This window comes from Zootoca vivipara, chromosome 5 (genome assembly GCF_965207765.1).
Source record: "Zootoca vivipara chromosome 5, rZooViv2.hap1.1, whole genome shotgun sequence".
Classification (NCBI taxonomy): Eukaryota; Metazoa; Chordata; class Lepidosauria; order Squamata; family Lacertidae; genus Zootoca; species Zootoca vivipara.
This window is the reverse complement of record NC_142588.1, coordinates 57,974,193-58,002,030: the sequence shown is the minus strand read 5'-3', so window position 1 is coordinate 58,002,030 and position 27,838 is coordinate 57,974,193. Positions and strand designations below refer to the sequence as shown.

The following is a 27,838-nucleotide window of genomic DNA, read 5'->3' as shown; positions in this document are numbered from 1 at the left end:
CCTACCTGGAAATGCCAGGAATTGAAACTGGGCCTTTCTTCATGCAAAGCAGTTATAGACCATTGTATTTTGAGTCAGAGGTGTCAGAGGAGAGACATGCAAAATGGGTCGGGGATGGGCTGGAGGGAAAGCAGGAAGAATTCTATGTTGACTGGGGTCGGATTCATTTTTGGACAAACGAGGCTGCAATGCAAACTGTACCCATCAAACTTGTGCAAAGCTGGTGGCTAGAATGGGCTTCCGTCTGATGTGGGCTGTGCCATGGCACAGAGGGAGGGGCCAGGGAGGTGTGCATGACATTTCTCTCTCTCTCTCTCTTGATTTCTATGAGGAAGTTCAGCTCTGTTTCCTTTCCCTCTCTCTGCACAATTTGAAACAGGAAGCTGAGTGAGCAGCTGCTTCTGCTTCTGAGCACTACACACAGACAGCTCTGGGATCTCCACACAAGTTGCTGGTTGGGTGGTTATCGTTATTTTTAAATTAACATTTGTTTTCATTTTGTTTCGGGACGGGCTCCTTTCCTCGCGAGTCAAGGCATGGATCAGTGCTGGTACCACGGGACCATCACTCGCTCGAGAGCTGAGGACCTGCTCTCTAAAGTAGGCAAGGATGGAAGCTTCCTTGTGCGGGCCAGTGAGTCCATCCCCTCAGCATACGCCCTGTGCTTGCTGTAAGTATGGCTTGTGCATCCACTGTACTCAGCGGCTCCTCTCCTCCTTCTGCAGCAAGCCGTGCATGGAGCTAAAGTATGACCTGATCTCTCTGTATGTGACAGGTGAAGTTTGCAGCAAAAGAACTTGGGTGTATGGCTGGCATGACAGAATAAGCTACATGAGAATAGTTGCAACACATGAGCAGATTTAAAGAGAGAGAGTGGCAAAAGTGCTATTTCTTAAACAATTATGTAGGTAGCAGTAAGGTTTCATCTTGTTGCATCTATGGTTTGTTTTTTTGTTTTAAAAAGGTTTCCATTATGTCACTGAGGCTGCAGTCCTTTACAATAAGTGCCATTGAACTTAATGAAATTTACTTCTGAGTAGGCATGTACAGGATCGGACTGATAATTTGGAGCCCACCAGTTCATTCTCTCCCTCTCTGTCTCTCTAGTTAATATAACCATAACAGGGTTTTGTTTTTGTTTTTTGCATAATGGGCACTACAAACATGCTGGTTTTCTGAATAACTCCTCAGACATATTTAGAGGATGTACATAGTTTGGAGGCTACTGCAGTGCAGAGGCATAGCTTGAGGGGTGCCGTGGGTGCTGCGGCCCCGGGCGTAATTTTGAGAGGGGGCACCTTGGCTGCGGCACTTGTGCCTGGTGCAGCTCTGCCCCCAGGTCAGGCCTGACTGGATAGCGGACAGCAGGTGGAGATTGGGCAGCAGCTTCCTTGCCCGTCCCCTACCCTGAACCGTGGCACGCAGGCGGGCACCCTGCCCGCCCGCCGCAGGCAGTGCAGACATACGCTCCACCGCTCTGCAGTGCACAACTGAGAAGAAGTGTATCTGAAGAAGTGTGCATGCACACGAAAGCTCACACCAATGACAAACTGAAGACTGGAAACTCTAATTTGTTAAGGGTGCTGAGAGTTGTTAGGAGGCGCGACGCGGTGCTACAGTTCTCACCACCCTTAACAAACTACAGTTCCCTGAATTCTTTGGGGGGAGGGAGCAAAGTCTGTTAAGGAGGCATGAGAATGCATTAAATGAATGTTTTGGATATGACCCTACTGAGGGGGCTGGGAAATCAGCTATATGGACTGTGCAACTGACTGTCGCTGTCAGGGATACAAAGTAGTTGAGACTAGCAAAGGCTGAAGCATGGAAATCAATCACAGGCACTTCATATTAGAGTTGCAGAGGCAGACCCTTCCCAAGCCAAGTTTGTGGTTGTAGAGGTAAAACATGGCTTAACATGAATGGGACATTTGGCAAAATTCAGGAAGTTTGAATTAAGAATTTCTCAGACCTTGGAAACTGGAAGGTAGCACCTCAGATGTTTGGAGAGAAATCCCCAATCATCAAGAAATATGAATATTCTTTGATGGCATAGGCTGACGGATCATCACCTGCTCCATGAAGGCCCTGTTTGCAGTCACCTAGATGCAGTCACCTTTGATCTCTCCTGTTTTTTCATATCCTTAATTCAGCAACTACTCACAGCAAAGAACATGCATCAATTTCCCTTGGTCTGTTTCTGAGCTGGAATTTAGCTGGACTGGAAGCAGTTTAGAAGTGGGGAGTCTACACTGTTGCTTTAGGAATCTTAAGATCAATCAGTAGATTTGTTCCCTGCTGCGGATGCCTATTGGCTTCCACTTTGCTCTGCTAAGTAAAACAAATATTAGAGAAATACCACAAGCTTTCTTTCATCCATATGAAACACAACACTGTAGCATTGGGGAAGTGGAAAAAACACTATCTTAAATGTCAGCATAACCACATCTCCTTAGAGCTGCCACTTACAGATTGCCAAAGAAGAGGAAATGCATTACAAGAAAAAGAAGAAGAAAAAGGATGAATGAGGACACAGATTTGCATAAAATGTGCACATGCTAATTTGTGTGCATGTATGCAAATTTAGAAATAATTGTTATGATAAAACTACAAATATATCTTACCACAGTGAGGGGAAATGGTGATGAGGTGTCTACTGTCCAAGTGAGGAACTTCAAGGTCCCTGCTCTCCTTCCTTATGGCTATTTAACTTTAAACTGCACTTGGACAGGGCACTCTTTCAAGGAGTGGAATGTCGTCTGCAAAGTGGGCCCTCCCCCCATGCCTTCTAAAACCTACCTGCACAAATGTGGAAGCCTAAAAGTATTCCTTTTTTAAAAAAGGAACACTGGGCTTCCCAGGAACCATGCTTGTGTTTTGCAGTACAGCCATAGCCATGCATTGAAACAAAAATTTCCAGTCAAGATATGAAAAAGGCCTAAATTAGCAGCCAAAATCCATTTATAGACTCCAGAATATAAGCATATGATCTACAAATTGCTTGACGCATCAACACTTCTTGGCATGCTAACATTTAAATGTGGAAACAGAGACCCAGCTTTAGGTATCTATGTTTAAAAAATTTGATCCAATGAGCAGTATATTAGTGGGGTCCTGAAATGTTGGAGGGCATATGGTGTGTGTGTGTAAGTAATTTGTGTTTTGTTTTAAAAAACAACAACCTGTAAACTAAAAGACCTATCCTATGCATGTTTCTTCAGAAGCAAGTCCCACCAAGTTCAGTGGGGCTTACTTCCTAATATATGTGTTAAGAACTGCAGCTTAAACTAAACCCACAGAATCTATAAGGCTGTCTGAGGCTTTTGATGGGCTTCCTGACTTGAAATCATTTCAATAATTTCAATCAAATCAAGGTTCTAAATGCAATTTTTGGCATTCAGGGGGTACCCCCATCAGCTATTTTATGAAGGGAGCACCGGTACTTATAGTAATATAAGAATATGATTATGTCACTTTTAATATTATAGATTTAAAATATTTCATATTTCATATATGAGATGGTTTGGCTGAAGAAATAGTAACTGCCCAAATGATATCCGGTGAGTATCATGGCTGAGTGATGATTTGAACCTGGATCTCCTCCAGCCTAGTCCAGGACTCTAGCCATCTGGAGGACACCAGGCTGAGAAAGCTTTCAAGGAATCATTTTAACGAAGTATTACAATTGGATTGTGCAACCAAGAACCAATACTGCTTACTTGTTAGTCAGGTGGTCAAGTTATATGACTTTTATCTAGATATCTAGATTTCTAATTTCTGATGTGTCAGTTGCTAAACTGGAATTTATGATGTGGGTGGGAGATATCTTTGTTTGGTGATCTTTATTTAACGGCAGATGTTAAGAGTGCTTCCTGATGAACTGTAAAATTATTTCATTGATCTGTCTAGATTAGGACTAAGGAAAGCATATACGTTGCTATGTTTCAGTTATGCCCTCTACTTTTTGATATGGGACATCATAATATCCCATATAACTTAAGATGCTGTGTTTGTGGTGAGGAAGCAGGAGAAAAGCTTCTTCTGCCTGCTGTTGAAGGAGCACATCAACTGATCAAAATCAGAGGAATTAGCATTTTAGTTGTAATGGCAACAAAGAAGTCACAGAAATGTGTCTATGTTTGCCTTGGCTGCTGTACAACGATAACAGCAATTTCTGGGTGATCATGTGGTCACCCATGTGGAACTGGCTATATATGATCTTTTAGGTTACATCTATGATTGTGGCCAATGCTAGCACTACTCAGAGCAGACATGTCTAAATCAGGTTCATGAATTTAAATGGGTCTACTTTGTGCAGGACTTAGTTGGATGCAAGGCATGATTTTTTAAAAAATGTTATTTTATGTGTTAATTTCATTAACATATGTATTTTTATGCACATCTTGCCTCAATACACACATTTTATATGCATTATTTGGTTAAACAACTGCATCCTTAAATTTGGAGAAGTGCAAGTTTCAAAGGTAGCTGTGTTTCACTTTGCGTATCGTTACAGAAACTGCAAATCAGGTAGGCAACTTTTATCATTATAGCAAATGAGTGACACAAATATATTCGGAACTGAACAGACTGTCTGGACATTCAGTGTTTAACAGTTTGTGACGTAAATCATGCTTCAATGCAGCAGTTCTTGTAAAAGTTCACAAGCAAAGCGTAAGCTAAAAATGTGGTTTTGTAACATACGTCAAAATAGCTTATTGATAAGAATTCAGGGGGGGGGATGAGACAGCTTGCTAAATACACCCTTTCAATGGACTAGTTTGTCTAGCTAAAGTGTTCAAAGCTTAACAACAAACTAAATTATAAGAGAGAATAAAGGTCCTATAGTGCTTACAGTGAAGGAAGAAGTAGTAATTTTCCTAGCATGATCTGAGATGGAAATAAAAATTTGAATAAAGACAGATAGCTGCACTAGTACGTTCTCTGAGCTCTTCCTGTCTTTAACAGAACTGCCTGTAGCTAAAAAAAAAATAAGGTGGTGGTGGTGGTGGTGGTTTTAAAAAATGTATAAGTGCCCTTAAGATTCATTAGCACTTTGACTACAATGCTGTCAGGAAAGAACAGAGCATGGAAGAGGGCCACATCTGAAAGTGAATAGACATTCTAGGGCATATGGAGGGTTTACATTTAAAACAGAACCACAATAACTGCAAAAAAGATATTTAATTGTCATGTGTGAAAATACCCTTCAGAAAACTGTCTGCATCAAAGCCCACAGTCAGAAGTGAGAATCCCTCAGATATTCTAATCATGCTGGTTGAATAGTTCCAGCCCCAAGCAAAGCATCCAATTAATTGTCCTTTTTGGAGGTGAGATGTCCTTGGAACTCCCAACACTCCCATCACTATAGAAGTCTGGAAATTAAGCCGAAAAACTGTTGGGTTTTTTTTTTTAATGGCTCTTTCTGATTATTTCTACTCTTCGGATAAAACTCTATCTTCTGCTCTTTTCCCCCCTGAGTTAAAAATAATAATAAACAGAAACAGAACAGAAGGGGAATACTGTATATCAGTTTTTCAAAAGCATGAATGCATCTGAATTGACAGAGTGCAGCCACACACATTCAGTTTAAGTCTCACACATTCAGAGCCTAAATAGATGTGAAATGTTGCATTTGTTGAATCACATATCTGCCAGGATTGCATATAAAGGGAGGGTGGTAATAGGTCTGATTTTTACATAAAAAGTGTCCTGTGGATTAAAGGAGCTGAACCCCCGCCCCCATTATATCCCTGAAATCCATTTCTCTGAATCCCTTTCTCCCCCAGTCTGGTGCTGATACTGGGAAGTATACTGCATAGGGATAAAACTGCTTAGGGTTATGGGCCAATATAAGTCAACATCCGCTTAAAAAAAACCTCTGGAAACTGCCTCATGAAAGATGTTCTACATCTTCAGTGTAATTACCTAATGAGAGCTGAATTTATCACAATAGGAAAGGCAAAACCTAAAATAAAATGAGCATTAGACTTGAGCTACAATCCTATACCTAGTTACTTAGAAGAAATCCCCATTAAAGTCAGCAGGGCATGTTCCTAAGTAGACATGCAAAGAATCAAGCAGCATATTTGGGGAGAGTGGTTCAAGACCAACCAAGAAGCTCACTAGTTGATGTGATAAATTCCCACCTGAATATGGAATGCAAAACATAGGGTGTGTTTTAAAAATATGGAATTGTGTTTGTTTGTTTTTTTAAAAAGGGATGTTAAAAACCACAAAAATAAACCCAATAAAAATTTCTCATTAGGGTTTAAATAAGTTTGTGAAAAGTGCAACTTCTACTCCCAAATGATTCAAGTACAGATCCTTCCGAAATATTTATATGAAATTCTGTAGACATTTACAAGGTTTCCAATGACTATACTATAGTTGCATCCATAAAATCTCACAATCCACATTTTATTATTCTTGAAGTTGCAGAAACAGCCCAAACTCTTTGGATCCAGCTGAGGTAATGCTGTTTCACACCCATGTTGTTCTCTACACTTGGATGTCTCTCGGTAAAGAGCAGTGGGTAGAATTAATCTTGGCCTGTGGGCAAACCAATTCCCTCCCTAGTCCTCAACTCTTCAGTCATATTACTGATGAGCTGCTGGGGAGTAGGGATGGGGAAGAAACTGGGTTTGGTTTGAACTTAAATAAGAAGAACCTACCTAATTTGCAGTTTCTGAAACAATATGCAAACCGAAACACAGCTACCTTTTGAAACCCACACTTCTTCAAATTTTATGATGTGCATAAAAGTGTGCATACATTAGTGAAAATAGCATATAAAATACATTTTATTAGGGGAAATTTCTTGCAAAAATGTGCCCATTAGGAGAAATTTGAACTAAAATGCTGGCACATTTGGACTTTAAAAATAAATTCACAGAATGATGTGGAAATATGGAGAACTGAATTTAAGATTTTTAAAAAGAGAGAAATAGAGAAAATGAGATTGACAGATTCGTCCACTTCTAGTGTGGTATAGTGGTTAGAGCAAACTTTCCCAACCTTGGGTCCCTAGATATTGTTGGACTACAACTCCTATCATCCCTGACCACTGGTCCTGCTAGCTAGGGATGGTGGGAGTTGTAGTCCAACAACATTTGGGGACTCAAGGATGGGTTACCTGTGTCAGACTAGCATTGTGGAGGCTAGAGATCCATCACTGAATGACCTTGAGTCAATCACTGTTTCTCAACATAATTTACCTCACAGGGCTTTTGTGGGAATAATGCCGGGGGGGGGGGGGGGAGGCGCAGGGAGAACTATGTATGCCACTTTGTGTTCTTTGGCAGAAAAGTATGAGATAAATAATTTAAATTAAATGAATTACTTCCAATTCTCAGCCTGAGATTGTAAACCTGGAAATAAGCCCCACTGCATTCAATGACATAGACTCATGAGTGGAGCAAAACGTTACTTAAAAGCACATTTAAGCAAGAAAATAATTGTAGGCAATCACAAACAGAGATGTATGGTGAATCCCAAGGAAAAGAATTCTTGAATTTAGAGAAGTTTTTAAAAAGAACAAGAAGCAAAATGGCTTTGTCAAAGAAAATAAGCACCAGCACAAATACACTGAGGGCTTTCATCTGGCCCCTGCGTAGCTCCTTATTCAAAGGACTTCTGGCCCTTTCATTTTCAACAACCAGAGGTTTTAATTAAGCTCTCATATTATTAGGCACCCCAGAGAGACAAAAGTCTTTAATGCCATTCTAGTTCCTCCCAGTGTATACAGCAACAGACCCTTCCATACTTCTCCCCGCATTTACCTCAGCTGCTCACAGACAGATGGGAGTGATCTAGTAGTGAGGAGGGGGAGAAGCTTAGAGCCTGTGGTTGTTCATGTGGGGATTAAGGCCACATCCACACCACACATTTAAAGCACATAGCTTCACCCAAAAGAATTATGGGAACTGTAGTCTGTTAAAAGTGCCGATCATTGTAGCTTTGTGAAGGGTAAACTACAGTTCCTAAGATTATTTGGGGGCAGCCATATGCTTAAATGTGCATTAAATGTATGGCGTGGATATGCTTTCTGTGTGAGAGAAGCCCTTTCTTTACCCATGTCTCAGAAAGTGAAACCCACTAGTTCACTTTTAGGGGTTCCTTGCTTTGAGGTGTTCAGCCTGGTGGATTTGCCTCTGTTTTCGATCACACTAAGAGAGCAGCAATGTTGGAGAAATATTTGTGTAGAATGTTTTCCCATGATATTTCTGAAAACCGTCTTGACAAATCCTGAGATGATCTGCTTGCTCTTATTTTCTGGAAGTGATGAAGAAGCAAATAGAATGGTCTCTTACTGAACAGCTAGTCATTCTCAGGAGAAATTCTGCTTTGACTCTGAAAATTTTGCAGAAGACAGTGTCTTTCAAAATATGTGATTATGGCTGGAGACAGATGATGTACTTTATGACAAGTGGCACATTCAAGAGCTAGTATTTTGATTAGAATTGATGCAACCACAGAATTTTTTTCAATTATATGTATGTCTCTGCTGCATAAGTGATTAGTTTCCCATTTTGAAACAAATAACCTCCTCTCTCGTTGCTAAACAGCAGTTTCTGTCCTAAGTGACATTGTGATTTGATACTTTTATCCATAATCATGGCCATGGCCAAAAAAAGTGGCGGATGCAAAAATGGTCTTAGGTTCTTTGGTGGATTTTTGTAAAGTAATCTGTCTTTCCGCTAATTCCACTTTTCGATAAGATGGAAACCTACCCCCCCCCCTGCCCCATGTCTGCAGGCATCATAGCTTTGCAATCAAAGGCACAAGCCCTTAGAGGTTCTTTTTGATTAATTGGACAATTTAAAAGAGAAGAAAATGGATGGAGAGAGATAAATGCCAAGTCCAAGCCAGAAAGTGGAAACCATTCCACCTGTCCTGGGAGCCCCAATCAATAGAATTCCAGGCCAACAAGATGTTAAAACTCAAATATGTTAAAACTAATACATATGGAGCCATTCCAACAACATATCCCTTTCCCTCTCTTACTGCTAACAGCTTGCTGAACATTTCCTTGCCCCCAGCTCAGTTCATTAGCTGTCATCTGTGGCATAGGAGAAATGCGATGATGTCCACTCTTACTTGATGTAACACTAGGCATTATCAGTGGAAACGGGAAAGAGAAATGCTGAACAGCTCTGTATAGCTTGTAAAGTCTGATCAGGCCCTCAGACTCAATATTCCAGGTATACTAAGAACTTTGGAATTCCAGAAACAGCCTTTGAAATCACAAGATGGACTTGAATAATGGTGACATTTGAAAACACAATAAACATGGGGTCACTGTACAACCTTCCTGATGATAATGTATCAACATGACATTTTCAAGCTTATTTTTGCAACTTCAAGAGTCAGGAATGGGGTGAGGCAGTTAGATATCAAGGGGAAAATAAAAACAAAGTTCTCAGACTGATCAAGTTGGCCGTGTATGCTTCAGACCAGAAGCGGGGAACCTTTGCTTCTCCAGACATTGCTGAATTATAACTCCCATCAGGCATGATCATTTGTCATGCTGATTGTGGCTGATGAGAGCTCAACAACATCGGGAGAGGCACATTTTTTCTACCCCTACAGACTAACAACACAACAATAAACACTGTGGTCAATGTATCTTGCCAGAGTTACCTTTTCTTCTTCTAACATCCTCTCCTCTTATATGTCCCAGGTATCGGAACTGTGTGTATACCTACAGGATTCTACCAAATAAAGAACATAAGCTAGTTATCCAGGTAAGCCCCTGTTTAATGCTAAATATGGCACTTTAGTTTCACATTCTATTGTCTTATATGATAAATATATCATAAGAGGGAGGACAAGGATGATGGGAGCTTTAGTCCAAGAACATCTGAAGGGCCACAGATTTACCATTCTTGTTGTAGAGGGATCTCAAATATGATACTAACCAGAGACAATAGTGAGTAGTGTGTTGGTAAACAAAATGTTGAGGAGGGCAGTGGAAGTGCAGTGTTGCCCTAGTGTCAGTAGCTCTGGGTATTTTCAATTTATTCACAGTGGATTCCCTACCTGCAGGCAACCGATTACCATGGAGATGTTTCCTAGGCTATGCAATAAATACTGCTGATTACTCTGGAAAGCCATATGCAGTCTCATTTTGCACTCTACTGCACAGTGTGCAATTGGAAGGTACCTTTGAGGTTACCGAGTCTAACCTTCTGCTCAGTGCAGAATGCAATGGAGAGCCCATCACCTTCTGAGGCAGTATGTTCTGCTGTGAAACAGCTCTGTCTTCTGCAGGACAGCCTTTCACATGTCATTCTTGCATTGCAGGGAGTTGTACTAGATGACCCTTGGGGTCCCTTCCAGCTCTACATTTCTATAATTCTATGATTGTAGAAAGACTGCTATCATGGAATAGCCCAGCTGTGGTGATTCATGCATTGGTAACCTCAATGCTTTATGACTGGACAAAACGCTGCAGCTGGACTGTTGATGGGGAGAGACAATCACCAGCCAGGTTCAACATTCTTGAGTAAATTAACAAGGCCCTTAATGGTATAGATCCAGGTTATCTGAAGGGACACCTGTTCCTGATCCACTGAGACCTTTATGGGAGTCTCTGATGGTGGTCCCCCATGGCTCAGGTGCGCAACTCATAACTACCAGAAGCCATGCATTCAGTGAATTGGGCCCAAACTCCCAACTGATATTTGACAGCAGGGACCCTCCTTGCTGACCTTCAGGTGAATGACTAAAACTTTCTTGTTCCAGCTGGCATTTTAAGGCAGTGTTTGGTCTTGTGATAATTCTTTATTGCTTTATTCTCCCATTTTCTGTGGATTGTTTTTTATGCATGCCACTTAGAAATTCAAATAATTAAGCAGTATATAAATGTCTAAAATAAATAAGTTTCAGCCTATAAACTTCTCTTCTTTGGGCTAAACACACACAGTCCTTTCAACCATTCCTTGTAGAACCATCCACAATCCTACCTTTTCCCCACCATGGGACACCAGAAACCACTGACTACACTTGGCCTCTGATTTCCAGATGCAGTATTTTCTTCCCTTTGGGGAAGGCCTTTCTATAATCCAGCTTTTCTTTTCAGTGAGTCTTCTGGGGGAAGGAGAATGCCTTAGGCACATCCTAAGGGCAATCCCATACTGTGCTATACTGTGATTGAGTATGGGGGGGGAATTATATGATTTTTTAAAAAAAATTCAAGCATGACAAAGTTGCAGGTGTCTGGTCCATTTATGTGAGATGGGAAACTGCTTTACCTGTTGCCATGCATCGTTCTTCTTGCATCATTTGACCTAAAGCAGGGATGTGACTGGGCTGCTCATACACTTGAATAATTGCCTTTTATGCCCACCGTTATTCATAAGCACTTCATACATCCAATGTCGTCTAAGGATATCCTTCCCATTCCTGGCATAGAGGGGCTCTGGTTTTGCTCTCCTTCAGCACTTCCTGACCTCAAGATTCCATGGTAGTTTCTGGCCTTGCACAGACTGATGAAAGCTTTGCGCATCTGGTCACTTTTTTTCCTGTTCCGCCTCTGAGGTCAGGACTCTGTGTAACAGGAAATCGATGACACACAGTGTGTAGTTCGAAAGCAGCCCAGCAACTGTGACTCATTGCTCACCAGATGAAGCTGAAACTGTAGGATGCTTATGTGTTCTTATCACACTAGAACCTATCAGCTTGCTGGAGAGTTGATGGGGCCTGATAAACATGAAGGTGCTTTTCCTATTGGAGTCCCCACTGAAAACATAAGAACTGTGCTACATGTTAACAGGGCCAGGCTGAAAGTCACATTGTAATAAATGGAGCCTTGTGTTCAGAACCTATTTGGATCTCTCTCTCTCTCTCTCTCTCTCTCTCTCTCTCTCTCTCTCTCTCTCTCTCTCTCTCTCTCTCTCTCACACACACACACACACACACACACACACACACACACACACTTCTCCAAATGAATGTTCTGAATAACTCTCAGGTTTAGGCGCATTAACAGAATTCCAATTATGAAAAAAGAAATTCATAGAAGCATAGAATTAAAGAGTTGGAAGCGACCACGAGGGTCATCATCTTTTTTGCCCAGTGTGGGGCTCAAACCCACAACCCTGAGCCCAAGAGTCTCATGCTCTACCAACAAGCTAACAAGAAAGGTAGCATGATGCTGAAGCCATGAAGTCAGCCATTGTAACTGATGTTTTATGAGAGTCCTGGAAGGGTCTTGCAGACATATCAATATTAGCATGCACTAGGTAGGATGCCAGAGATGCCAGACCCTAGGACCTTCTACCACTGAGCTATGGCCCTTCCAATTTATTAATTTTAGTATTTTTAAACTTTAAACTTCAATGGGTACCTTAGCAGAAAGGTATTATACAAATGCAATAAACAAACAAACAACAAAATACATTAAAATATAAAACATAACAAAAACAGCTATAAAATTTTGCTCCTGCCTAAGTAAAAAGATTCAGTCAACAATCACACCAGTTTCCCCCCCTCCTGGTCTGTGCAGATATATGTAGTATATTCCCCTAATTAGTATGATTAGTAATGGTAGCTTGGAATTGATCCTGTATTTCCTGCAACTGGCCTTGTCAGTGATGTCATAGACAGAATTTTATTTTATTTTCCTGTGCAAATGAGACACAGTGTCAGGTCTCTAGTGTCAGTTCTTTGTGGAAATGGGAATAAGGGCTGTACTGGGAAGCATGCCAGTTCCTGCACTGGAATTTTTGCCAGTCCACCCTCCCTAGCTTACTGTTTTAACAACCTGATAATGACCTTAGGAAGCTATCCTTCAATTGTTTAAAAATTATGTGACTTATCCTGCACACAGCTGATGGCTGTTTGACATGAGATAATGTAGGGCTGCTATATGTCCAAAATTTCCCGGACATACACAGAATACTGTGGTCAAAAGCAGTGTCTGAGCAGAAATCAGCTATATGTCCGTGAAATTCCAGACATATGGCAAGCCATGTTGGAAGTGCCGTTTTGGCCAATTCTAATAAATAATAGTTCAAAATACAGTGGTACCTCGGTTTAAGAACAGTCCAGTTTAAGAACGATTTGGTTTACAAACTCCACAAAACCGGAAATAGTGTCTCGGTTTGAGAACTTTATTCCTCCGAGCCGGCAGGCCCACCACTTGCCTCCTTGATCCATGCCCATCTTGGCTGATTAGGGAGTGCCCAGATGTCGCGTGGATCCCCCTGGTTGAAATTATCGATTAGTCCCTTGGCACGGGACATTCCCAGAGAAGCTGAAGGAAGCAGTGGTGTGTCCGCTCTTAAAGAAAACTTCATTAGATCCTTTAGATCTATCCAATTACCGCCCAGTTTCGAATCTTCCATATCTGGGTAAGGTAACTGAGAGAGCGGTTGCTGAACAGCTTGGCAGGTTTCTGGAGGAAACATCGACTTTAGATCCATTTCAGTCTGGTTTCCGTCCTGGTTTCTGGACCAAGACAGCTCTGGTCGCCCTAATGGATGATCTCCACAGAAAGCTGGATTGAGGCGGGTCGGGACTGCTGATTCTCTTAGATTTGATATGGTCGATCATGATCTTCTGGACCACCGCCTCGCTAACGTGGGGATACAGGGCACAGCCCAACAGTGGCTGTGCTCTTTTATCTCTGGACGAGGACAGAGGGTGGCGCTAGGGAGGGAGTTGTCGTCGCGCCATTCCTTGGTGTGTGGAGTGCCTCTCCCCAATGCTTTTTAACATCTTTATGCACCCCCTTGCCCAGATTGTCCAGAGCTTTGGGCTGGGTTGTCACCAATATGCTGATGACACTCAGCTCTATCTGCTGATGGATGGCCACACTGACTCGGCCCTGGACACACTGATCAGATGCTTGGAGGCTGTGGCTTGATGGTTTTGTGGGAGTCGATTGAAACTAAATCCTCTGGCTGGGTTGGGATAGCATGGGGATGAGGGACCAACTCCCTTCCCTTGCGGGGGCCCAATTAGTTCCAGTGCCTTCCATTAAGAGTTTGGGTGTAATCCTTGATGCCTCCCTTTCTATGGAAGTGCAGGTTACAGCAACAGCTAAGGCGATATTTTTCCATCTTCACCGCGTTAAGCAGTTGGTCCCTTACCTCTCCCACCCCGATATAGCCACAGTGATCCATGCAACGGTCACCTCCAGGCTTGACTACTATAATTCGCTCTACGTGGGGCTGCCCTTGAAACTGTCCCAGAAACTCCAGCGGGTGCAGAATGCTGCAGCGAGGCTCCTCATGGGGTCTCTGCCATGGGAGCATATTCACCCAGTGCTTTACCAGTTGCACTGGCTCCCAGTGGAGTATAGGGTCAGGTTCAAGGTGCTGGTTTTGACCTTTAAAGCCCTTTGTGGCTTAGGGCCCTCATATTTACGGGACCGCCTCTCCTGGTATGCCCCACAGAGGACCTTAAGGTCCATGAATAACCATAGTTTAGAGGTCCCAGGCCCTAAGGAAGTCAGACTATCCTCTACCAGGGCCAGGGCCTTTTCAGTGAAGGCCTCCGATCTGGTGGAATGCTCTGTCCCATGAGACTAGGGCCCTACAGGATTTAACCTCCTTCTGCCCGGCCTTTAAGATTTTGCCTGGTCTTTAATTTGAACTCAGCCTGATCTTTTATTTCCCTCCCCCCCCCCTTTTATGAAGATTACCTGCTCTGGGATCCCACAGCTAATTCTCCCCTGGCCTCCTCGCTGGCCCAAGTAGGACTATCCCTGGTAACTATCTAATGTTTATTGGATGGATTTCCCCCAAATTGATTTTTGATTTTTGATTTTTATTGTTATGCATGCTTTTATACTGTATTTTATGCTGTTTTTATGTTGTATTACAATTAAGTGTTTTAAATTTGTTGTTAGCCACCCTGAGCCTGGGTTTCTGAACCGGGAAGGGCGGGGTATAAATAAAATTTTATTATTATTATTAAGAACGGAATCCGAATGGTGGAAGGGCACCGGTGGTGGGAGGCCTCATTAGGGAAAGCGTGCATCGGTTTAAGAGCGGTTTTGGATTTAAGAACGGACTTAAGTTCGTAAACAGAGGTGCCACTGTAGCTCCAAAACTTTTTGAAATATGGCAACCTTACAACATGTAGGAGCAGTAACTGAGTTGGCTCACACAATTATTTGTTAATGCAAGTAGTTTTGATTCTCTCCTGCCACACCTTCATGGTGACAAATGTAATATGGTACCCAGGCAAGCAAGAATGCTGTCTGTACCAATTCCATTTCACAATATTTGCCCATATGAGCACAAACACTTGGAGACAACTCTGCTTTGCTCCCATGGGGAGCCGAAGCACTGTGTTAACCAGTTTCATATTTTCAGTATTGAAAACCAAGACTTCATTCAGTTTTCAGCTTGTGTGTATTGACATTCTGTTCCATCATTTTTGGAAATGTCATATTTGAAAGCCTTTTTACACAGTTATGCACATTTGCTTACATGGTGAAGGAGCAAAGGAGAACTGAACTGAGTGGAGAAAGTCAGCTACTCACAGCAAGACCAAGAGCCCCTGGCTTATCTCTCTGGCGTCCTGGGGAAAATAGCCATGCAAAAGATGAGTAGGATCCATCCCTCTGGTGGGTGATGCACAGTTCCATGGAAGAACTTAAAGGTAAAGGGACCCCTGACCATTAGGTCCAGTCGCAGACGACTCTGGGGTTGTGGCGCTCATCTCGCTTTACTGGCTGAGGGAGCTGGCTTTTGTCTGAAGACAGCTTCCAGGTCATGTGGCCAGCATGACAAAGCCGCTTCTGGCGAACCAGAGCAGTGCACGGAAATGCCGGAACCTTCCCACCGGAGTGGTACCTATTTATCTACTTGCACTTTGACGTGCTTTTGAACTGCTAGGTTGGCAGGAGCAGGGACCGAGCAACGGGAGCTCACCCCGTCGCGGGGATTCGAACCGCCGACCTTGCAGGAATACAAAGAGGATTGCCTTTCTCCCCATGAGCCTGTCTGTCAGTTGGGGATAGATGGATCAGATTGTTTACATTCTGTGTTACTTCTGTATACACTCAATCATAGGTCTGTTCCAACCTGGGTTTGGTGGGGAAAAAATTAAGCACCAAAAATGCATTAAAATTGTATGCATTTTCTACACTTTTTTTTTTGCTGAGAATTGTAAGGATACCCCTATTCACTTCCCAGAACTATAATTCTCAGAGTGGTTTAACAATCAATCCTTGGGAATTATGGGAACTGTAGCTCTGTGAGGGGAACAGGGGTCTCCTAACAACTCTCCACACTCTTAACAAGCTACAGTTCCCAGAATTATTTTGGGGAAGCCATGACTGCTTAAGTCATGGAATAGTGCTTTAAATGCACAGTGCAGTTGGAGCCTAGGGATAGATACGGTAAACTAAAGTAAGGAAAAGAAAACCTTGCACAGTTCAAACATTCCTGGTTCCTGTAGATTTAGGCTGCTGTTTCAGTACTGTATGACACTCTTGCAATTATAACCTCTGGATACTGACTGTGTAAATAATCCCAAAGTGCTTTTGGAAGATGCTTCTGCCTTTTAGGAGATTCAGTTGATTACATATGTCACTGTGCATTACAGCTACTGTTACTACATATAAATCTTTCCATGCCTTGCATTTAGGAGTTCAGATTAACAGCATGCCAAAAAAAACCCCACCCCATTGCTATTTTAGCTTTTCAAATGACAGAACCACTTGAAAACGCAAAGAGTGGTGTTACTTGTCTTTATGCCAACACTTGTTGGAAAGAGGAAGCACCATGTGTTATTTAATTACAGTATTTTTTTAAAAAAAAACTAATTACCCATTCCCTAAGTACAGTATTTTAGACAATGTCGGCATGGTATGTTCCGTAAATGCTGTGCGCTTGTACTATAATGCATATGCTGGCAGATAATTATTTTTCAACTACACACATAGTCTCCTGCATAACTGTTTTAGGGCATACACTGAATAGTGTGTTCTAAATAGCTTATTTTCAAATTTTAGGTGCTTATCAGAAGCATGCAAGCACCCATTTTCCTGGTAACCCAGGGCAACTAGAACATTTTCATAAACAACGGGATGTTATTTGGAAACCTGTGAAAAACATTTATTTTAAAAGCAAATTTCTGGCATTTATGAATGGGGAGGAAATGCAGTGTGCACCAATAACAACAGCTGCATGTGGCTACTTGGGGATGACCCCTTGGCATCTCTAATGTCAGGAAACGGAAAGGCAATGATGGTAATCGTCAATATTAGAGAAACTGTGAAAAGAGAAATTAGCTAAGATATATATTTCACATGATGTACTCTTAATAGGAAATTTGAAAATGATAGACGATTATGACATGCAATTTATTTTAGTAGAAAACAATGGTTTGTATCCAATAAACTTGCAATTCACTTGCAAAAAAAACCCAAAACCAACCATGCACAATGGGACTGCTCCCTCTCCGTTCTCCATACCGTACATGCACCCCACACCCCAGATAGGCTCCAGAGAGTTGGGGGAACCACTAGAATAGAATTTTCTGGAGCGAGGGTGGCATGGGAAGAGGAATGGGAGAGGAACTCCTATCGTGCAGGTAGAAATCATTGCACTAATGGTAGAGCTTCGTTGCACACAATCCTGTGAACATGATTATTGTGAATAACTGTAGAAATAAAACAGCACCAGCATTGATAGATTAATGTGACTGCCTTTAAATTATGTCCCCAAACAAAATCAAAAGGGAGTTTATTGCATTCTCTATCTTTCTCTAAGATCTCAGTGGCTTGTGTCTTCAATATTGTGTTCTATAAGGACTTAGTAATAAGAGTGTCCCCACCGCCATTGCACCCAAAACCCAGGAGCTGATGCCTTAAAGAAACACATATTGCATTAAAAAAAAAACCAACAGCCCTGGAGCTGAAGAAAGTTACCAACAAAAATGTTATTTATAAACCTTTTTAATCACTCAATGCTATTGATGAAGGCTTGAAGCAGTGGAGGGGAACATCAGGGGTCTGATGTGGCCCTCCAAGCCTCTCAATCTGGACCTCAAGACTCTCCCCTGATCATGTCTCATCTCCCCGGGCAATTCACCGTCCCTGCTCTGTGCTCTCACCTGGCCAGAATGTATATTTGAACTGTGAAAATACATTTTACTTGTCTGGGTGGGTGATAGAAACCTCTGCATGGCTAAAAGGTGCCTACTGTGCAAAGGTGAGAGGCACATCTGTTGCTCAGGCCACTTTTTGCCTCTGGCCTTGCCCCCCATGGAAGGGAGGGAATGCACCTCTGAGGCTAAACCAGACCCAGATTAAATATGATGTTAAAATGGAGAAGGTCTGTAGCTTAGAGGTATATGTATAGGTATATGGCAGACACCCCCAAACTTCGGCCCTCCAGATGTTTTGGACTACAATTCCCATCATCCCTGACCACTGGTCCTGTTAGCTAGGGATCATGGGAGTTGTAGGCCAAAACATCTGGAGGGCCGCAGTTTGGGGATGCCTGGTATATGGTATATGTTTCATGCACAGAATGTCCAGGCTTCAACCCCAGCATTTCCAACTAGGGCTGGGAAGGTCCCCATCAGAAAACCTTGGGAGCTGCTGCCAGTCAGTGTAGACAGTACTAACCTAGATGGATCAATGGTCTTACTCGTATAAGGCAGCTGCCTATAGCTCTCTTTAATGTGAGCATTTTTAAAAAATGCAAGTAGTTATTACAGCTGGATCCTAGGAGCACTGGGGGCCACAGCAGACAGGGAGGAAGAGTTTAACTCTTACCAACCCACCCCCCAGTTATGGTCCCAGTTAAAATCACATTCTCCCAGCCCCTGGTGCTGTTTTTGCACTGTGAGGAAACATCATGTTTCGTTTTATCCCAATTACCATGAACAGCAGAGGAGGTAAAAAATGCTTCCCATCTGTGCCCACTTCAGGTTGTATATGCAGGTCGGGGGTTCATATGACAGACTTTTCCTGCATACAACCCCACCCCCCATCAAAAAATTAGATGTCAAAGGAAAGGCTTTTAGCCTAGACTTCTTTCTAGAAAGCTAGGTTTCTATCTAAAGGGGCATTCAGCCATGAGAACTGGCACCTCCAGTCTACGGTGGTGCAGCCTAGAAACAGGTTTACCTCATCTGCTGTTAGTGAGAACTTTTGTAGAAGATGAACATGAGATTTCGACACATTGGCTTTCAGGAACAGCTAAACCTCGGTACAAGTAATGAGCACAGCTTTCTGTCAGCCACACCAACAAAGCTCACACTCCTCCTGTCACCCTCATTCAGTTCCACTTTCCTTTCCACCCGCCAAGATGCATTTAAAATAGTCTAAACTTGCGGCTGGCTTGTATTTTGGGAAACAGCTTTTTCTTCCAGCTGCAAGTCCCATCTTAAGGTCACATTGCTGTGATAGGCTTCTGGAATTGCTTTGCCCAGAGTGGGTTTCGCAGGGCATTTAGTTCTAGTAAATGATGTTTACAAAAGCTTTAGTACCTTTAAAATACCATGCTGTGTGTTCATAAGATTGGGGGTGGGCAGCTTTTTGCCAGATATGGTTGTAGGGAGGTGCAAACTCATTTGCGGGGCTGAATCTGGCAGGGGAGGGTGGGGAGCAGGGCCTGCATAACCTTTCCCCCCTCCCCAACAGCTTTCTCTCTCCCCCCCCCAGCTTCCTTGCTTCAGGGGCAGCTATAGGTCCTTCCCCCTCACCCACTCAAACACACACTGAGGCAGCACACTCACCAGACTACTAATGCACATGTGCATTTTTGTGCATGTTCACCCACACATGAGCACGTCTAATCAAATGCTATCTCAGTGTTTCCTACCCACAGTAGGGGTGGGAAACCCACAGCCTGTTGCATCTTGGGACAGCCTGTCCCTTTTAGCCGCCTGAGGTGAATCTAGGGTTGCCAGAGTCAACAGAGGACAGGACTTCTGTGCCTTTAATTGCCCTGCTCTCTTTTGAGTCTGGAAACCTTAAAGAGAAACCTTTGTTTAATTTCCAAGCAAAGGGTCTGCTGGTTTCTCTTTAAGGTTTCCAGACTCAAAAGAGAGCAGGGCAATTAAAGGCACAGAAGTCCTGTCCTCTATTGACTCTGGCAACCCTAGGTGAATCAGGAAGCTGCCATCCCACCGCTGTCCCGCCACGACCGAAGGCCCCTCCACCTCCTTTACATGAGTTGCAGGTGGTACTTGCAAAGCAGCAGCTATGACAGCTATTTTTGGTGAGATCTCACTTCTCCAGCTCTTGGGGTTCCGCCCATGGGGCTTACTGGGGTCTAAAGTGCATTCTCTAGCCTGTGCTACAGTAAGATAATTTAAAACTCAGTGGCCTTACTGGGGGAGGGATATATTTTTTTTACAAGTTAATGTGTATTGCATCACTTACTTCAGAATGTCGTATGACAGCCCGGCTGCATTTGGGATCCCTCCTGCTTTTTATGCTGAGGGGAGAACCTGACCTCTGTCCCAAAGTCCTACTCTGACAGCATCCTTGTCTGTGGCAGTTTAGCTACACTCCACAGAGATATTTGGGGCCATGAAAACTGGCTGCTAATGGACACCTCAACATCAATTCCCCACCCCATTCTACTGTATTAAAATTTACAATGCAGGTCTCAATGATAGAGAGAGTGTGGAATCCCCCCTGCCAGCGTCCACAAGGGCAGAACCACACCATGCATTTAAAGCACATTCAAAGCACATATGGCATGTGCTGTAATCTGTGGAGCCATGTTTACATCTGCACTGTACCAAAACCCGGTTTGAAGTCAGATTGAAAGGTCTCCAGGTAATGGATAGTGGATCCAGTGGATCAAATGTTGGCATTTGGGGAATTTGGAGGGCAAGCAGTGACATGTAGAAGGGGTGTGTGTGTGTTACATAGTAAGTAGCTGGAAACCTGGGACTGCCATTGAAGAGCTCTTAGTAGGCAAGACGTGGTGGAAGAGGGGCATATTGGGAGTGGGCAGTGATGAGGTTTTTTTAGTTGCCAATCAGTGGTTCTGCTACTGGCTCCCAGCTCCATGTGGCAAATATCCATATGCTTGTCTTAGGTAAGGAGTATGGACCTTCACAGTTATATAGTGATCCATGCACCAAGTAAGTCAGATCACATCCTTAACATACATTTAAAGTACATGGCTTTCCCCAGAGAATCCCGAGAACTCTAGTTTGTTACGGGTGCTGGGAATTACAGTTCCGTAAAACACAGTTCCTAGGATTCTTTGATGGAAGCCATGAGCTTTAAATGTATGGTGTGTGTGTCATCTGGCTTACTTGGGCTAGATGACCTTAAAACACATCGGTGAAGCAATTCCACTATATTTTAGTGTGGAAAACCTGATCGGCTTCTCTGTGTTAGCTTTAAGCCTTATTCTACACATTGAGCAAGTGTGCTGTGCCCATTTATTTGGGCTTGCATTTCAAACATGAGCAGAGGGGGAGAAAAGAGACTGTCTTTTGAAACTGTGATATTTGACTGCTAAAGATAGTGACTCTCATGGACCTCAGCCGTCATCCCAGCTTGCTTTCTGCGGTTGTGCATTTCTCACTTCTGCTTCCACTGCTTGTTTCCATTTCTGTTCCTCATTAAATTTAAAAAAGTAAAAACACCCAGAGCCAGAATCCATGTTGTTCACTTTTCCCCTCAACTTTCCACATTCCTACATATATGGTTTATATTAAATGTAATCAATATTTTCCCCAAGATTTTGCTGCAGTCCTGATGACACATAGCACTTTTTGGTACAGTATTTCCACTGGGTCTGTATGGGATAAATATTGTTATGTGCTCTCCAGTCTCCAAGCCATACTGAGGAAGGATTGATCTCTCTGGTGGGGGTGGGAATTCAGGGGTGGCTGGTGCCCATTGTGACTGGTACGGTACAAGGCCGTGAGCCCAAACAGGAGGTGGAGCCAGACTCAGGCTGCTTTCATATCATACTTTTAAACCACCATGATACCACTTTAAACAGTCATGGCTTCCCCCCCCCCCCAAGAATTTTTGGAACTACAGCTTGTTAAGGGTGCTGAGGGTTGTTAACTTACAAGATGCCTATTCCTGTCACAAAATTATAGTTCTCTTAACAGTCCATCTTGCTTACAGGGAACTCTGGAAATTGTGGGTCTGTGAGGGGGAATAGAGGTCTCCTAACAACTCTTAGCACCCTTAACAAACTACAGCTCCCATAATTCTTTGTGTCAAGCCATAGTGGTTTAAAGTGGTATTACAGTGCTTTAAATTTATGGTGTGAATGTGGCCTTAATGAGAGAGAGAATAAACTAATTCTAGTTTTGTCCCCATCCTCTTCCCTTCTACAAGGGTAACACTGAGACTAGGAAGAAGGTAAGTAGGAAGAAAGGAAGATAGATGGGGGCTGGCTGAGATTGTTAGAGCAGTACCCCAGTGTCCGTAATAGATGGGCTGCCGTTGGAGTGATTGATATAGGAGACACACACCATAAGCAGATCAGGAATGTGTGCTAGCAAAAAATATTGTCAAGGTTAAAATCCCCCCGAAGTGTCTTTGCCAACAGTCTACAAGCTACGGTATTATTATGTAGTGATGAACCAATGTAAAGGGGAAAGGGGCTGACACTGAAGGTTAAGTAGGGTTAATATTTGTGAACCAGTAATTTCAGAAGAAATGTGGCAAGTTATTTTTCACACACTGAAAGCTGCTACTCAGTTTCTACAAGTCTGAGAGACAATGCTTTTAAGGTTTCATATGGATGGCAACTCTTGGCTACAAAATTAATTACGTTTTGCAGAATGAATGGCAAGACATAATGGAGATGCATGAGTATAAATGCTGAAAATTTTCTTTTGTGGTGGGAATGTATGAGGATCCAAGAATGTTGGTGTGAAGTGGCTGAAGTAAGAGATTTCTTTTTGGATCCACTTCCTGGCTTTAGCTCTGGTAATTTTCTAGCAGGTTGTCTAAAAGAAGTGATGGAGGAAGGGGAATGAAAATTCTAGTACTGTAGTAGTAAATGGAAGTTAAACAGAGGGTGTGGGGGAGGGGAAGAGAATAGGGCAAACCAGTAAATGATTGTGCCTGCAGTAAATGGAAGTCAGCCCAGACAGATTGGTTGCTGCCACAGCACTCTTTTTCCCAGAATAGAAAGATTATAGATTATAAACTTCTGTTTGGGGAAAGCCAGGAAAGGACAACAGTGATCTGATTTAAGGGACAAGGAAGTAAATCCCTTCTCAATGAATTAAATTAATGAATCCCAAATGAAATGCCTATACATAAAGGCTGTTCCATAATCTGTTTGTACCAGAAAATTTTATGGGAAACCTCTACTTTTTCTCCTTTAAGGCATAGGCAAGTGCAGGGGTCAGCAATCTTTTTCAGCCATGGGCCGGTCCACCGTCTCTCAGACCATGTGGTGGGCTGGACTATTTATTTTTTGGGGGGGGGAATGAATAAATTCCTATGCCCCACAAATAACCCAGAGATGCATTTTAAATAAAAGCACACATTCTACTCATGTAAAAACACCAGGCAGGCCCCACACATAACCCAGAGATGCATTTTAAATAAAAGGACACATTTTACTCATGTAAAAACATGCTGATTTCCGAACTGCCCGCGGGCCGGATTGAGAAGGCAATTGGGCCACACCTGGCCCACGGGCCTTAGGTTGTCTACCCCTGGGCAAGTGTGAGGGGAAAATGTACGCCGCTGATTTAGGCTGTATCCAGCGGACTGTAGTTTGTTAACAGTTCTTTGGAGGCAACTACAATTCCCAGGATTCTTTGGGGGGTGCTTAAATATTTGTTGTGTATGTAGCCTAACTCATCTGAACAGAAGCTTTTGCATAGGTTTGTATCATTTGAAACACAGGAGTGCTTGTCTGGTCTGATGTACCTACAGTGCAATCCTATCCATGTCTCATCTGAAATAAGCCCCACTGAGTTTAATGGGGCTTTATGCTTCCAAGGAAAGAGGGCAGAGGGGTACACTCTTGATCTTGCTATTCGTTTGTGAAGACAGAGTTCCTCTCTGTGCAAGTAAGTTAACCAGCTGTCCATTGTTTAAAACTGTTCCTGGGGAGGCAATTGGCTATAGCTGATAATAGTCATGCTTGGTCTGCATACGCACACGCACACACCATACCTTTAAAGTACATTTGAAACACATTCCTTCCCTCAAAGAATTCTGGGCACTGTAGTTCACCCCTCACAGAGCAACTCTTAACAAACTACAGATAAGCCACATCCCTTCCTGCAGGCAGAGAGGAGGCTACTTTCTTCTCTCTTCTTTGCAAGCGCTTCCTCAGTGAGTCTCCTCTCTCTTCCCCCTGAGGGTCCAGTGGGGAGAAGGGGGTCCCAGAAGTGCAGGGAGACTGCATGGGGGTCCCTGTTCAGATCATGCACGGTGGGGGAACTGTGTTTGGATTATTCCATTTTCTTTGAAGCCTATGGCCTAGCTAAACTGAAAAGGCCTGTGCCTGCCTACCTTTTAGGGTACGGTATGAGCTGCTTTTAGGTACCGTAGGTAGCAAATATCTGTTCCGGAACCCTGAAAAAAAATCAAGTGGGAGTTGTATGCATGAAAAGAGAACCAGCCAGGCATGGCAGTTGTGATTCATCTTGAATTGCATTTAGTCAATAGATATATTAGCCAAAGTCTTAATAAAGAAAGACACTGGAGGAGCAGGAGTTTGGATTTGATATCCCGCTTTATCACTACCCGAAGGAGTCTCAAAGTGGCTAACAATCTCCTTTTCCCTTCCTCCTCCACAACAAACACTCTGAGTGAGGCTGAGAGACTTCACAAAAGTGTGACTAGCCCAAGGTCACCCAGCAGCTGCATGTGGAGGAGCGGAGACGCGAACCCGGTTCCCCAGGTTATGAGTCTACCGCTCTTAACCACTACAACACACTGGCTGAAAATAGTTAGATGTCATCACATGATATTATGATGAGGGCTGATCTGAAGAGTCGAATGAATTTGGTTGGTTCAGGATGATGATATTTGGTTGCAGCTATTAAGATTGCTGCGATCCTTTGATTGTGAATAGGAATGAGGTGTAATTTGAAAGTGTATTTTAAAAAGTATTTTTGGCATGTGGTTCTTTGCATGCTCATTTGTATTCCAATAAAGACCTATCTTGCCGCTTGGAGACTTCAAAACCAACCAACAAACAAGCAAACTACAGATAATTGGTTACATAACATTTATGGACTAAAAAAAAATTAACGATAGCAAATACTGCTTGTATTCATTTGTATGATTTCCATTCCTGACTCTAGACGAACATGTGAATTGTGGCAGTGGCGGTTTCTGTTTCCATTTCTGACCATCCCTAGCTGCTGTAGTACCAGAGACTTAATTGGAAAGATGGCAAAGGAAGTGACATTGTGTGGACTGAGCTTTCATTGTCTACCACTATATGCTCTTTCTTTCTTTCTTTCTTTCTTTCTTTCTTTCTTTCTTTCTTTCCTTCTTTCCTTCTTTCCTTCTTTCCTTCTTTCCTTCTTTCCTTCTTTCCTTCTTTCCTTCTTTCTTTCGGAATGATATTCAGCAATATTTGAAACCTATGCTTTGTGGGATGTTTTCAGGCATCTGAAGGTGTGCCGGTGCAGTATTTCAACAACTTGGATGACCTGATAGAGTTTTACAAGAAAGAGAATATGGGTCTGATCCGGAGCCTTAAATTTCCAGTCCAGAAGGAAGAGGAGGAGGCGGCAGAGGAGCCAGAGGAGGAAATGGGTAAGAAATTCAAAACACAGAAGCTTGTGCTCCCAAGATTGTCAGTTTATTGGAAATAACAATGTTAAATTGTCCAGACCTAATCAATAAAACCTGCCACTTGAAGAAGGAATTGTAAATGCTTAGCCTTTGCCCCACTATAAAGGCTGTCTTTCTTACACACACACACACACACACCACAAAATTCAAGGAGCAGGTGGGCAGTACCACAAATCTATAAGGCATGCCAGCAGAAATTTTGACTCACTAAATTAAAGGTAGTCTACCATCCATCTATGGTGACTACCCTCTTAGGGGCTCAATAAATGTCCTGATTTTGCTGCTTGCTTGCATTCACCTTGCACAGATTTTGTGCAGGTCTAGGCATTATTATTATTATTATTATTATTATTATTACCATATTATTATTATTATTATTATTATTATTGTCAATTTGCAGGACAGCAGCTTAAACTGTTCTTAATTTTCTAAATATCTGCCGTCTTGACTATTACTTAGAATCGTTGCTTAGGGTAATACATAATGTTATACAATAGCTAATTGCTTTAAGTAACAGGAATAAGCTGCTACATATCCTATAATGGATTTAAGGTTCATTGGCTGTGCATTTTAAATTCTCTATAACAAAGGCATATTTAGTTCAGTACTTTCACAGGGGTGTCATTTTCAATTTTCTTTTGTTGCATCTATAATTCTTTTCCTATTTCCGATTTTTCTCATTCACTCAGCACATTCATTGTTCTTTGTTCATTAAAGTTTCTTACTTCAGTTTTAAATGTTCTTTTGTGCTTCTAAGCTGCAGAAGGCAGCTTCCGCACCAGGGTCATTTAGTACTGCTAAAACATAGTTTTTATACAGTCATTTGGAATTGCAATGAAAACAGTTGTTTCATATGTTGCTTAATATTTTGTTTATGTGTCCTACCAATGTGGGCCTTGAATTACTATTTCACCATTTTAAAACAAAATAATCAGATTTTTTTTTAAAAAAATGGAAAGCAATAATTCTTCTTCTTCTTTTTCTTTGGTGATCACTCGTAGCCGAGTAAGATTGTCTTCCATAAACACGGTTTTAACAATGGGTCTGTAAGTGACTGTGGAGGCGAATTCTGGATCCACACGTCCTTCCACAGTGGGGACATTGGTTTCCAGGCGGGAGTTGATCACGGTGTGGATTTGCCAAGTGTGCCTTCCTCTTAGCATGTTTCTCCCTTGCGTCCTGAGATCGAGTTTCTTCAAAGCCCACGACACCTTTGGTAAAGGCTGTTCTCCAACTGGAGCGCTCGCAGGCCAGTGTTTCCCAGTTTTCAGTGTTTATACCACATTTTTAAAGATTTGCCTTGAAACAGTCTTTAAACCTCTTTTGTTGACCACCAGCATTATGCTTTCCATTTTTAAGTTTGGAATAGAGTAGTTGCTTTGGAAGACAATCATCAGGCAGTCCGCACAACATGACCAGTCCAATGAAGTTGATGTTGGAGAATCATTGCTTCAACACTGGTGATCTTTGCTTCTTCCAGTACAATCACACACGCACCTCTCCCTCTTCAGGAAGAGAAACTGATTAATTGAGAGGCAATTCAGTAATGCTGTGTCCTCACAGAACAGAAAGCAATTACAGGATCAGAAGTCATGAAGAGAAAGCTTATACTGTATAGTTAAAGGAACAGTAGTCCTGGAAAAAACCCAGCAACAGTTTGCCAGTCTGTAATGAAGATGCTGACACTGCATTTAAAGTGATAGCAAGCATCACAAATCAGGTCTGAAAAACAACAACACAGAAAAACCTGGCATGAAATGGGTCATCTAGATTCTGTGTAAAAAGTGTGTAAAGGAAGCCTGGCAGTTGCTGACAAAACAGCTAAGGTAGAAGCAACCAAAGCTAGCTGGGGAGAGACTCTGAAAAGTAACACCACACTACTTTAAAAATATCATATTGCTTCCAGCTAAGTTTTCATAACCATGGCTGCAGTTCTTGACAATTTGAATTCAGCAAGATCATTGAAAAAAATTCTAATCTACTTAAATTTAAATGGTTCAGTTTCTTAATATGCCAGCTGTATTTTGATTGCTCTGCAAGCATAAAGAAAGGAAGCTGATAATTAAGGTTGTGTACTTCCACTGTGGTCTGAAGGTGTACACTGTACAT

At 42.4% G+C, this 27,838-nt stretch overlaps 1 protein-coding gene across 3 annotated transcripts in view; it reads left to right on the top strand.

Moving 5' to 3' along the window:
- The first annotated feature begins 361 nt into the window (after window positions 1-361).
- The window catches only part of INPP5D (inositol polyphosphate-5-phosphatase D), a 62,931-nt gene continuing 35,454 nt past the window's right edge, over window positions 362-27,838 (top strand). For all 3 annotated transcript variants that reach the window (XM_088669676.1, XM_088669675.1, XM_088669674.1), the window contains exons 1-3: window positions 362-670; window positions 9,680-9,743; window positions 25,540-25,690. In XM_088669676.1, the coding sequence (XP_088525802.1) occupies window positions 537-670; window positions 9,680-9,743; window positions 25,540-25,690 (349 nt within the window). In that variant the 5' untranslated portion in view covers window positions 362-536. The remainder of the gene's footprint in view (window positions 671-9,679; window positions 9,744-25,539; window positions 25,691-27,838) is intronic.